This window comes from Oenanthe melanoleuca, chromosome 2 (assembly GCF_029582105.1).
Source record: "Oenanthe melanoleuca isolate GR-GAL-2019-014 chromosome 2, OMel1.0, whole genome shotgun sequence".
NCBI lineage: Eukaryota > Metazoa > Chordata > Aves > Passeriformes > Muscicapidae > Oenanthe > Oenanthe melanoleuca.
This window is the reverse complement of record NC_079335.1, coordinates 116085635-116100008: the sequence shown is the minus strand read 5'-3', so window position 1 is coordinate 116100008 and position 14374 is coordinate 116085635. Positions and strand designations below refer to the sequence as shown.

Here is a 14374-nt window from a genome sequence, read left to right as displayed (position 1 = left end):
GCTACTTCCCTCCCAGGAAAAGCCAAACTACTGTTGGCAGCAGTGACCTCTTCCCACTTTTACTTTTCTTCGCTGTAATTTGGCACTGCCTTGCTAAACTGTGTGTGTATTCCTCCCATGAAACCAGAATTGGAACTGCCATCTGGCACACCTGGGATGAACCTGTAGCTTAATGCAGCATTCTGTCAATATTTCTTGCCCAACTGAGAGTCCCGCTACAATAGATACAAAATCTACATTATCAGTTAATCTGATGCACTCTGATCAGTGTCATGAGTAAGCACAAAGATTTGGGAAAGATATAGGGAGATCAATATTAGTTGAGGCTTTCACCTAATTAGGCAAAATTTAACTTCTTCCTGGAACTCATTATATTTTCTCAGATATGTTTAACACATCTAGGCAAAGAAGAGGGGGAAAAATAACAAATCACATTGCTCCTAAAAAAAAAAAAAATCTTGGTGAAGAAGAAAAAACTAAATATGACAAAAATCATCAGACCAGATTCATAAAATTGATGCCGAAATAGATTAAATGGCCCTCAGATTTCTTGAAAATCATGTAACTCTAAATTATTCAAGCAATGCCTTTTGGTATATACAAACACAAAAAGCTTTCCAGAGACATCTAAATATCCTTCCCTATTTATGTGTTCCCTTTTGGAGCACAAGATCAGAAAACTAATTTCTAAGAATCCAAAATAAACCTATGCATAGTGAAAATATTCTTCTTCACACACACAGATATTACATTCATCAGTAGGACTGCCTAACCATGGCTGATTTTTACCCCATCCTATTTAATAAAGGAAATACATAGAAAATTCAGAGACTATGTCCAGAAAGCACCATAGTTGGTTGTAAAGAACAGCAAGTTTTCCATGCAGTTAAAACAACAAAGCCTGATATTTGCTTTGCTGGAGTTCTTTTACATTCAAAGCTTGTCAAACACTAGCCAGGCTTTGCCTTCATTAATTTAGTATGCTTTTCTTGGGAAGCTTCCTCCCAAGCTTCCATGCCATTTAACAACTGCTCTGAATCTGAACCTGACTCCAACCTATTTTTGACATAGTCCTCTCCCAGTAGCACGCCAGTCATCGTGTTAATCTGATCAAAATATTTGCACTTCATCACACCTGTCAAACCAAAGTAAATTATTTCTCCCTAGAATTCACTTCTTCCTCCAAACAGAAAAACACAGAGCAAATAGCACATGAACAGAAAATATTATGCCTTATTTATAACCAGCATGATCATCTTTCACACTTAGATTCCATAGACCAGTTGCCTGTTTCTCTTTGCCTATATATATCTTCATTAGATGACACACTCCATATAAAAAGAGCAAACAGGATATTCACAACCTATACAATGGCAAAATTGTTCCACTGTTTTCCTGCCCTAAATTTTTACTAGTACCAGAACACAAAGAATATATGTGTATATGTAAGCTGTCCATCAAAAATGTCCTCTTATCAGCTATGCATAAACATGTTATCATTTAACCTTCATGAAAATGCCAGTATAAGTTTAAAATATTAGGCTGTACTTCTATAAGAAAACAATTCCATAAACACCCCATTCCAGCACATATAATTCATGGGCTGAATGGCAAACCTTAGAATATTTGAATGAGTAAGACTTGTAGATAACAAGTAGGTGGGTACACACGTAGAAAGAACATCTCCAGAGGATTCTCTCCCACGCAGCAACACATAATCTCTTATGTAAGTTTGCATAGCTGCACTGTTTCCTTGCTCTTCCACTAAGTCACCATACTTATTTTTCAATTACACTTAGGATTTCAAATTCAGTAAATATTTGCTTTACTTTCATATAAAAGCCAGATGACCTAGAAACAAGGGACTTTCTAATACATACATATTTAGAGCATGCCTATCCCAGATTGTGCTGGTTTGGCTTGGATAGAGTTAGTTTTTTTCACAGTAGCTGGTATCAGGCTACGTTTTGGATTTGTGCTAAAAACAGTGTTGATAAAACAGGCATGTTTTAGTTACTGCTGAGAGTGCTTACAGAGTCAAGACCTTTTCTTCTCACACCACCACACCAGTGAGTGGGCTGGGGTGCACAAGAAATTGTGAGGGGACACAGCCAGGACAGCTGACCCCAGCTGATCAAGAATGTACTCCACACCACAGGATGTCATGCTCAGCATATAAAGCTGGGGGAAAAAGAAGGAAGTAGGAGATGTTTAGGCTGATAATTGCCTTTCTAAGTCACTGTTACTTGTGATGAAGTCCTGAAAATGGCTGGACACCTGTCTACCCAGGGCAAGCGATGAATGAATTCCTTGTTATGCCTTTCTTGCATGTACAGCTTTTGCTTTACCTGTTATACCAACTTAATATCAACCCATGAGTTTTCTCACTTTTACCCTTCTGACTATTTTCTCTATCCCAGCAGGGACCAGTGAGTGAGGTACTATATGAGCTTTAGTTGCCATCTGGCATGAAAATCATGACAGTTATATACTGTATTTGAAACAACAAAAACCATGACAACAGTGAATGTAGATTCATAATAAAACAAGTTTCTGTTTTATGTCTAGAATATCCAAATTCAAAATGCTCTTAAAACAAAACAACCATAAAAAGAAAAGTGTTGAGAGTATTATGAAGAAATTACACACTTAGTGCTTTACATCAGTCAAAGCATTCTCTAGATGTTAAATTCTAAAGAAGGCTTGAAGACTTCCATGAAAAAAAAAGCCCTCACTGAGAAAGACACTCAGAATCAATATATAAATCCTATGTCATACAAGACTACATTTAGATATCCACACTTTACATGAAAAATGTGGAGAATAGGTGCCAGACTCTGGATGGAGGTACAAGCAACCTGCACTTATGCAGGACTAGATTAAAAAAATAAAGATCCTCCGTTTTTTATTTTAGAGTAAAGAAAAATAGTAGCAAATAAATAATAGTTCTCATCAATATATATTATACACTGAAAATTACAATTCTTAAATAATCTAATTTGTACAGAAGAACTGCAGACGTTTCAATAGGAAAGCTGACTCATTGTGCTCTGGAGTTTTAATAGGCAACATTTCACAATGTGTTTATGTAGTGGCATACAAGAAGGACTACTTTCTGGTACCAACCTTGGGGTTTTTGCCTCCTAGTTCTGTCAGGGTTAAAAGATATCTTAGGACTGTATGCTGTTAATACATAAAGATATCGCTCCTGACAGCTCACAAAGAGGCTTCCTACATCCCCACTCAGAGCAATCTCTGCCCTTTCTCCACTTAATATGCTCCTCCATCAATGTGTTGCATTGAAGTTTATACTCCACCTATGGAGTAAGAGCAGTCAGAATTGCATTTGAAGCACCATGTGTTACTCCTTGAACAGTCAGAGGAGTCAGTGTTGAGCAGCTCAAACAACTATTCTCTTCAGGTGCCAAGTATCTAAAAATACATGCAAAAAGCATCAATAAATTAAAGAAAAGCATTCAACTTGCACTTATGTAATAGAAAACCGAACTACAAAGCAACAATGGGCATCAGGTAAATGTATTCAATACAATTTGCAGGCATAATTGAAAGCATTGCTGCCTAATCAAACATCTAAAAGCAAAGTCTGCTCAAACAAAATGTCTATAGACTCATTAGTTGGCAGCCATTCCATTACAATCACACATAATGTCAGTAGTGCCTTGAACCCATGCCAATGACAACAGCATAAATTTTGCATCTCATTTCTATGGTCATAAAATTAATGACCAGTTTAAAAATACTTCTTTACAAAAGTTATTGCCTAAAGAAATGACATGAATGTGTCCCTGTTATGCAGCCGCAAGTATAATTATGGAGTTGATGCTCATTAATATAGTTTCTTGTTTCCCCAGAATAACATGATCTATCTGGAAGCTGGGGAAAAAATAGATTAATGAAAGGTAGATATTTAACAGTCACAGTAACAAAAATACATACATGAACTGACCCTATTATCCAGTTTCTGCAACTTAAACTAATCTCCTACATGTTTGATAGCAGAATCAATATTTTATGATGTCTGTAAAAAAAAGAAAACCCCATACAATGTCATTCCTTATTAAATGCTACCTTTTCCATTACAGCTTATTTATTGATTCAGGAAATAATGCATACCAAAGGGTAAGTTTACCACATTAGGAACGGAGCATAAACCAAGCTCTCTTCATTGTAACAAGTGCTGTACTTCAGCTCCTACCCCTTGTTCTGAATACTTCAAACAAATGTAGTTGGTACAAGCTCAATCTAATGAATGGGATTATATCACATTGTAAGAACACAGATTTAAAAAAATCCAGACTTTATTCCCCCAAGAATTCATTTTCTTCTGCAACACTGAGATTATACTAATGAATTCCTAAGCATTAAAGACACTGCTTCCACCACTTACTCTAAAAAAGAGCAAGCAAGATGTTTCAGCCAATGCCTCTGAAAGAGGCTTGCTAGCTTGCATCCTCAGTAAACACTTTCAATTTATTTCTAAAAATGTCTAGACAGAATGATGCATTAAAACTGCTCAAGTATAAGAGAAATAAAACAACTCAGGAAAATAAAAAGACACGTAGGTCAAACCACCCTGCTTCTTGCCATTTCAGAAGGTCCCAAGTCACAGCAGGTTGAAATCAGCTCCTCCTGTCCAATCTCTGCTGCAGTACAAACAAAGGACTCGATGAAGCCATCAAGCAGACCAAGCAAGGTTCTCACTACACAGTTTTTCATAAGAACAAGTAGACAAAGCTGCTTTCAAGCTAGCAGGGGTATTCTTTAACCCCCTTGATAGGGGCATCCTGTATTTTTAAGATGCTACTGACCCAATCCACCAGTCACCCAGCAGGACTGGATTCTTCTGACAATCAATTTTTCAATGCATGCTTTGCCATGCAGTCTGCTCCAACACACTCATTCCTGAAGGGCCTTCTAGGGTCCCCTATTAACATGATGATTTTTAATGGCTTGTTTTTTAAAGGTCAAGTAGAAACTCTTTAGCAGCTACTTCTTAAAACAATACTGAAACAACATTAAGTTTGCAAGCAAATATGCTTCAAGCAAGAAAAGCAACTGTAAATTTTGCTTGCTGAGGTGCCTCTCATTCTTATGATGCATATCAGGACAAAACCATTTTGTGCTGCACTGGTGGATGTATCTCATGTTACCTGAAATTGCATTTGGCATGGACACTTCACAGATAACAGCTGTGTGTAGCTGAAAGGGACAACACAGTGACTTGCCTAAGTGAAACCTCCCAGACTTTTGGGATAGAGTGGTACTTGGCACACTTTTAACTCATTTGATAGTCTCTCCAGAAATACATCATGATGATCCTCAAAGAACTGGGTAACAACTAAGCCATATCTTTCCCATTTATGGTTAAATACTAATGATGTATTTATGGTCTTGAGTAAAAAGTTCAAAATATAGAATTCGTGTGTGCATGTGGCTCTGCTGACCACAAGATACTAACTCCCTTTCTCAAGTCCAAAGAGACTTCTACTTGCTGCCATTTCCTGAAAAAGAGTGTACAGATGGGGAAAAAAAATAAAAATGAAATATGACCTCTGTACAAAAACAGAAGAGAAAAAAATACAAAACACAAATCCTTTGCATATAGTGCTACTCTAACAGCTTGACTATTTCCAGGATGCAGAGGTCTCAGGCTCCAGACACACACTGCTCTGCCAAGAGCCAGAAGCATCTGAGTCATCTAAAGGTTTCCTACAGGTGCTCCCAATAATTACATAGTGAATAACACCAATGCTCTAGACACACAGATTTACCCTCTATTATGTTACAGGGAAATAAAACCAAAAGTGGACCATCATCAGTTTTTATCAGAGTGAAAAATGTTAGTTTGAAAATGTCTTGTCATACTTTTCTGCATAATTTAGTGCTGCAGATCAGATATGAGGTGCAACAAGTGCTTTAGGGGGAACTGGTTCTGCAAATTCCCATGGTATGACTCGATTTGGCTAGTGCTTTTGGTGTCTCACTTTCAATATTGAGCCAAAATATTTTGTGAAAAGTGATTAAAAATATATATTTTACTAAAATAAGTGCATGGAACAGATGGCAAGTGAACTTCAAACACAAATACAGTTTCTAGAGCTTAGGGTGCTTCTGCCAACTTTAGTGCTATATTTAGCATAAACTGAAAACAAGGTTCTTTTAACTAAACATTTTGGCAGTTGCAGTATTGATTCAATTAATCTCAAAACAGAGAAATGCCAAAAACTGTATTAAGTCAGAATCTCTGACAAAGTTCAGACTTTTATACCCTTAGTGGAATATTAGCCTTATAAAAAATGAATCCAATTTGTATGCAAATCAACTTTGTTTTCAAGTTTCTTCTCAATTCTAAGATTTAGAACAGGTTGCTGAGTGTGAATACAGCTTTTTAGTTTTGCTTTAACTGCTTATATAAACAGTCAAATATTTCATATTAAAGGAAAAAAACACAGCAGTGTCCAAGAAAAAGACATTTCTACAGCATTCTTCAATTTAAGAATAAAATAGATACAATAAATGTCTAACAACTTTAAAAAATAAAATTTGATGAAAGATCAGTGGCTTGGGTATAAATGTAATTGTACATTTTTGGTCATAAGAACAACATGGACTTTCTTTATCCATAAATTAACAACACAACTGTAAAAGCATTAAATCAGGTAACACATCACACATGAGAATTAAGTATTTTCCCATACAATTAATTTTGTGTCTTTTACTTACACATGTACCCACTTCTAAAAAGCTTCATTTTTACAGTCTATATAGACACAAAAGATGCTTTTGTCAGCATCTGACCTGACAGACAACATCAGAAGGCTTCCTTCTAGGAGGATTCAGGAAAGCCCTCAAATTCATCAACCTGGCTGCAAAGAAATATATATGCACTTTCTGAGAGAGATGCACATGGGTGATTATAGGAGCCTGGTTCTACTTGCACACATGCTCTTCATTTATTTTTTTGTTATTATTCTTTCAATCCTCCTTGCTTTATCCTTATGGATAGGCAGGATTCTGTATGCTACTGGCCAAAATCCATAAAACAAGAGTTTATAAATAGCTTAGTCAAACCAGCTAGTCACAACGTGTAAAGTCAGAGGGACTTCAGAAACATTCAGTGATGAGAGAGTGCAGTGGAAAGTATGCCCACAACACATCCTTGTGGAACAACTCACAAGCTGAAGGAGCTGCTATTTGAGAGAGCAGAGTCAAGTAGCATTATGTCCTACAGGAAATACATGAATTTTGAAAATGTTAGTCCACTTCTTTCAGTCTCCAAAAATACTTCTGGGTGCCCCTGAGAGGATGACAGGTCACAACTCACAAGATTCTTGAAAACAGCTGAAGTAGTATAACTACTATATCATGATAACATACCATGACACTATGTACCATTCTTCACCTTCCCTTTCAGCTAGAACAGAGATTATTTTATTTACATTTTAAAAATGGAGTGACTGCTACGACAAAACCAAGAGCAGTAAATATGGAGTTTAAATACACACAGTAGTTTCTATTCTTCCTAGCTTCTTTCAGTGTAGTTCCCAAATTTCTGCTTCCATCACTCCTTTCTTCCTGAAAGACATTATCCTTTTTTTACCTTATATGTTGTGATATTTCTTCTTTCCCTGGAGGGGATAGAACTGACCATCAGTGTCTTGTGAGTTTTCAATACTTTCCCAATTTTCCATTTTTCAAATGTCTAGGTGTGCACAGAGGTATGAAAATGGGCACAAGAGTTGACCTCCCTCAGCTGCTGCCAGTGCTTTGTTACATTAGGAGCTGGCCAAGAATCTGACTGCTTATCTCCATGTGACTCCTTTGTTCTACACCTACAAAAGTCACACCTAATTTGTACAATCCTAAAGTAAGAATGACACAACCAAATAAAGTTTAGCACACACTTCTTGAACTCTAGACACTACACCAACAACTCATACCACTGAATCACATTTCCTCAAATAATTTTCAAGCAAGTGCAGGCTCCTATTTCTCATAATTTTTTATATTCCTGCATGCAGCAAATGCACATTAATTTAGAGAAATGTATTCCTGTTCGCAGAAAACAATGGTATAAGTTTAAATTTATTGAAAAATACTGAAAACCAAGGTGTCAGTGTTCACAAGCCTCAGCATTTATACATATTTCTATGACCTGAACCAGAGATACTTCATGATAATTTTCTAAAAGGCAATATATCATTCTTAAGAATCAAATGTACCCTAATAAAAAGAGTAAGACTGAATATAATTTTCACAGAAATCACAGCAAGTTATGCAGTAACAATTACAGACTATACAAATCAAATCATCCATTTTGCTAGAGATAATGAAATCTCATTTTTGTTAATAATTTGTTGAACTGGAAAAGAAATTCTGAATCAAATTACCAATGAAGAAAGTAAATATACTAGAATTTTCTTGACCTTCAAATTACACAAAACAATAAATGCAAACTCTGCTTTTTGTAGGCAGCTCTCATGCTTATTACAGAGTCAGAGCCTCAGGAAGTTATTAAATCTTCAAAAACATGCTCTCCCAAAGATAGGTTTGCAATGAAACAACCACTCCGCCTAATTTCATGCTAGTAATTTTTTAAATAAAATAACACTTTATTTTCCCACACTCAGTTCTGTTGGACTGTGAGAAGAAGAGAAAAACTACATTTTATCTTCTGTAGCAGAGCTGAGGTGCAATATAAAAAAATAGCAAATGACTGTAATACAATTTTTAAACAATCAGCTGGAGTTTACAGAATCTTGGCAATCTCGAATCTTTGGGAAGTTTCAAGTTGCACTGTCCCTTTCAGCTGCACAGTTATGGCTGCATAACTTGATTTAAACAGGCATAAGAAATGTATGAACTTGTTGTGCCTTGTTACAACATTACTTGCCTAATATGACTTACATATTTTCACTTTCTCAGGAGGCAGGCTGCAGCCTACACATCTGAACCTCCTTGTCCAGAAACAGACAGTCCTTCAAGCACTGCAAAAAGTGAAGCTTTGCACAGGCTGTTTTGACCTCGCACTGTGACCCTCATACCAGCATCCACAGGCTGTAGGTCATGACCTCAAGAATTAGCATCATGGAAATAAGAGCCCTTCCAGGTTTAGTTACAGAACAGAACACTGTAGCAACAAACCCCTCAGTCTTCTCTAAACTGAACTCTGCAGCTTTGTTTAAACTCCACTAGAAGACAATAGATAACCCACACTTCAGTTTTCATTACTTGCACACTAAATCATCTCCTCTCCAGCTAAAGGTCTGAGCTCCCGCTGCACTGTGAAAACATTCATTCAGTGCGGATCGAAAGCCAATATCATACTGCCACGAGATGATCCTATTAAAAGGTTAAAGAAACATCACTATGGAATTGAAGACTTTTGCAACGTTAAGAAAAAAGGCTGAAATAAGTAATCCTCCTAAAATGTTATCTCCTAAGCAGGCTACTTTGCCTACACTTCCTCTGGGGGAAAAAAAAAAAAAAAAAAAAAAAAAAAGGAAATCACATGGTCTTCCGCAAGGCTGCGCTCTCGCTCATAAAGCTCCATTTCTACTAAATTTACAATAAATAAGCTCCATAACGAGCTCCGTTATGGATTAAATGCGGAGCTACGTTCCCAGACCGACCTTCCCAGCAGCGAGCGCTCCGCGCCGCGCCCGCAGCGCCCCGGCGGAGCAGCGCGGCCCGGGCTGCAGTTCCCCGCCCGCCGCAGCAGGGGGCGCCAGCCCCCTCGGCAGCGCTCGGCGGGAGCGGCGGGGAGGGAAGGGGCGCCGCACTCACCTTTCTCCGGGAATTCCCGAGGATAACTGCGGAAAAAGAAGAAGAAGAAACATCATAAAGCAACGCGCACTTGCAAACCCACGGCACGAGGACGCGGCACAGAACAACAAGTTTTCCACAAGTTTTGTGGTCGAAACTCAGCGCTGCAAGTTTTCCTTGAAAATTCTCAAGTTTAACTTTTGCCTTTGCAGCTGATAGAATCCCCAGTCACTTCAAGGAAGGCTTGAACAAAACCAAATCCAGACTGAGCAGCCTTTTCTAGGAATATACATCTGCTCAGATATCTTCAAGTATAAAAACACACAAAAGCATCTTTTAGTAAACCTAAATATTAACAAATTTCAACATTTTTGTTGCACAAGTAAAATCATTAAATCTATTTTGAAATAAACTGGTAGTTCAATAGGAAACAAAAGAAAAAAATAGTGGGTATAGCTACAATAATTTTACAGAAACCCAAATGAAAATGCATTAATAATTAACAGGAAAGATAAAAGTTAAAGCATTCTAAATAAGAATTCCTTTTAAAATAAGGAGATCTCAACTTATATAATGCTTAGAAAACCAAAAAAATTTTATCATTCCAGAGGGAAAACATACTTTTTAAATGTTTCTTAAGAGCTAAATCTTGGTATTTCAGAAACTAAAATAATCACAGAATGCAGTTTGATGATACAGACAAATTATCATGACAGAGTTATGTAGAATGGTATTCAAGAAGCATTCATGGGCTGTGAACTAACTGGCAAATAAAATGCAGCTGCCAAGACCATCTTTATGAACAATAAGCAGTAGTAAGGGTTAGTCAATAAAGAGAGGCTGGCAAGAAACGAGCAGAAGGGAAAGGAATGGCCCAGAGATAAGAAACTGAGAAATGCAAACAGAGATAAAAGGCCAGCTCTCAGAAATCCAGTGTAGCAAGTGGCAGTAATAGACACAGCCCAACATGTGGGATGTTAAAATCAAAGAAGACTACAATGTGCATGTATTTTGTAGCCTGCATGAAAAGCAAAACACTGTTAACAGTGAATAATATTACAGGAAATGAGGAAGGCATTAGAAATTAAAATAAGATGTGAAACCATGGGGTCACATAAATGAATAGCAAAAGATTCAGTGTCAATATGCTCATAAATGCAGGCTCCCTCCCTTTGATATTTCATCATCCAAAAAAGCATAAGTCAGTCAAAAAAAAGTCACTAGCACTGTATGTGCAAGTCATCTGTACAGTCACAGTTAACTCAATAACCCAGAACGGAAAACACAGGAAAGAAAAAATACACAAATAAATAAAATACTACTTTCTTAAAAGAGAATATGAGGGAGAGCTAGCTATCTAAGCATTTACAGCCTGAATGAAAGGAACACAAAACTTCGAATACAAGATTTTAGGACACATCTCATGCCTCCCTCCAGTTAGCACCCTCGCCAGATGATTGTGCTGTTCTTGAAAGTATAAACAAGTTGCCACAGGGGCAGAAGCATAGCATCAATGGAATGCTTAGGAGATACCACACAGGAGGAAAACAACAATGTGAAAAGAACAGCAAATACTAGGCTATATCCTAATTGATAAGAGTTATAAGTGAAGACATCTATCAAAGAAAATTCTGCAGTGCAAATGGAAGTATAGCTCAATCGCTTTAGCTGAATTGCTGACTGAAATTAATACACCATAGAACTCTCTCAAATCATCCTTGATATTAAAACAAAAACACCCACAGCCCTCTGCTATGTCTGTCAGAGCAGTTTGCTTCAACAGACTTATGACCTATAAATAGTTTTCAGTTATGTTTCAGTTTTCTATTACAGAGCTAAACAACAGAATATGTAGTAAAGCAAAATCAGCATTGAATTGCACTGTCTTACACCAGCTGAGTATGGTGATAGGAAGCTAATTTGTATCCTCAGTACATTGTATTTCTCATGTTTTAATGAATCTTACCAAAGCAGAGGTGAAGGCAAGCTCTGCCCAGCTAACCTGCAATCACATTTTAGAATATTAAGCAATTCAAATGGGACGAATCATTCTCGTCCCATTTCTTAGTAAATTGTAGCAGTTTTCAGAAGAAAAGACTTGAACCCATACAGATTTTTTTTTAAAATCTGGACCTAGACGTATTTTTAAATTGTTAATAAGGTTAATGTTTATTAAAAGATTGCAAAAAAACTTTATGTTATCAATAAGTGACTTTATGACATATTAAAGCTATGAAGTTCACTTACCTTGCTTTAATATCCTTCATCTTTTTAAGAAGAACTTCCCTTCCTTCTTTTGCCTTCTTGGATAGATTTTCTCCTTTTAGTGTTTGGGAAACAAATGTTTCAACATCTAAATAAAGAAGAAAAATAAATACACCTCAAAAAAAAAAAAAAAAAAAAAAAAAAAAAAAAATACTGCTGTGAAGAGTTTGTCCTGATACGACTGTGAAAAAAAACTAAGAAAATAATTTTCAGCCCTACTCACAGCATACTTAACAGACATTTTAGATTCTAAATGGGATACATTTGTTCTCCATCTACTTATGCTTAGCACAGCAAATCCTATGGTGACATTTGATTCTTGCTCACTTAATTATGCTACGTAAGTCCTAATAAATTGCAGTCCTATAACAATTACTTTCCATCATGTAAAGTAAAAGACAAAGCTAAAACATGGAAATAGCCTTTATGCATATATTACTGCCATGTTATTTCAGAAGTTCAAGCTCCAAAGATGGTTGTGTTATTTATTATTTCAGCAGTAACACTTACCCAGATACTAATATAGCTCACTTACTGGTTACAGTATTTTCAAGTGTTCCCACAATTCCTCTGAAATCACTGATTGACTAAAGACTCATATCCAAACCAATCCTGAAAACAATTAGGTAGACACAATAACCATATCAAAGGAGTCAAGCTCAACAGTGTACTTTAAATTAAGCACACCTGCACTTGTAAAATCACAAACTAAGTCTCTAGCTTGCACTGTAAGTTTTAATTCTTATTCAGATGATACTTTTATATAGTTATGTAGAAACAAAGCACTCCATAAAAGTGACCACCATTCTTTTAATATAGCAAATATGCATTCCATAGAATAAAAAGAATACAGTGTATTGAATTTGTGGGAGTGTAACTTCCTAAGTAGTATGTCTTCCCGATTAACAAAACAATGGCAAAAAATAACATTAAAAGTTTCTTATAGCTACCAATCAACATACAATTATCCCAAAAACAGAAAAGGAGAAATACAACCAAAAAATCCTGTTTGTTAACATAAATGTCTCACCTGTATGGGTAACAATTGCTCAAGCATTTGTAGGTAATAGAAAACGTTCTCACAGTGCCCTGCCCACCCCACAGATACACACAGACACATATATATACCCTGGCTCCCTCTGCACAGATGCAAATGCATATGGATAGTACTATTTTAAACCTCTAACTTTTCCAGATAAGATATTCCATTTTAATACAGAAACATAAATAACAGCCAATTAGGTACACAACTGGCTATGTGCAAAAGTTAACATATTTACTGCAGATTTCCTAAATTAAAAACATAATTGCCTGCTTTTTTCTTTATAAAACAAAAATATATCACCCTTTGTATTACAGGTTGCAAGAACTTTTAAGAACACTAGCACAGCTACTATAAAAATGTTCTTCTTTGCAAACAATTCACTAGATTATTATTTAGATGTTTAGCTTACTGTCCTCACTGAGTGTGGCAAAAATGTTCTTTTTTTACAGTATTTTAGAGTTCTGAAGAATGGTATTAATCCTTCTCTCTCCATAAGACAGAGAATCTTACATTTTCCAAAGCAATCCTGAATGGGGGAGATCTTCACTCAGTTCTGTGGCATTCCTTCTTTAAAAGGACAGAAGGAAAGGCACTTAACACATATTAATGAATCCTCCAGACATACCCCCAACAGCCCCTTTGCTGTACACCAAGAATGCCTATGAGGATTTTTTCCAAACCCATGGAAAAAGCACACATCTTCGTAAATTCCAATGACTGGAATTGCCAATCAATCTGGCAGATGAGAACCCACAGAACCCAATGACATTGACCAGCTACAAAACTAAGGTCAAAAAAACAGATACTTTTACTATTCAGAGCAAAAATCAAAACAGATCAAAACAAATCAACAGTTTTTCTCTCAATGAAACCTAACAGGATTTTCTAGTACAAAACAAGCTTTCACTTGGAGAGGGGTTAAATATTTATTTTCCTATACTTCTATATATTTATTTTTCCATACTTTTATGTATTTATTTTAAAAATTAGACAGCAGCTTCAAAGTTCTACCTAGGCCCCAATATGCAGAGCTTTAGAGGAATTAGTCATGTTTATAAATCAGGAGCAATACTTGCAAGGTAACTTCTCAACACTAATTTATCACAAAACTTGGATTCAGAAGTCTTCATTGAAACTCAGTGGGCTTCTCTACTTCTTGGAAAAGCTCTACCCAGGTGAGACTTCTGCCTTCTCAGATTCTGACTGTCAAAGCTTTATTCAAACACAAACATTGAAATAATACAATTAAGGAGCATGTGGGGAAGAGAAACCAAGCTG

The 14374-nt window shown here is 36.4% G+C and overlaps 1 protein-coding gene across 2 annotated transcripts in view; it reads right to left on the bottom strand.

The window, feature by feature from the left end:
• The window catches only part of SKAP2 (src kinase associated phosphoprotein 2), a 118814-nt gene that overhangs the window by 96268 nt on the left and 8172 nt on the right, over positions 1 to 14374 (bottom strand). For both annotated transcript variants that reach the window (XM_056484641.1, XM_056484642.1), the window contains exons 2-3: positions 12034 to 12139; positions 9808 to 9833 (exon numbers count right to left, since the gene is read on the bottom strand). In XM_056484641.1, coding sequence (XP_056340616.1) covers positions 9808 to 9833; positions 12034 to 12139 — 132 coding nt within the window. The remainder of the gene's footprint in view (positions 1 to 9807; positions 9834 to 12033; positions 12140 to 14374) is intronic.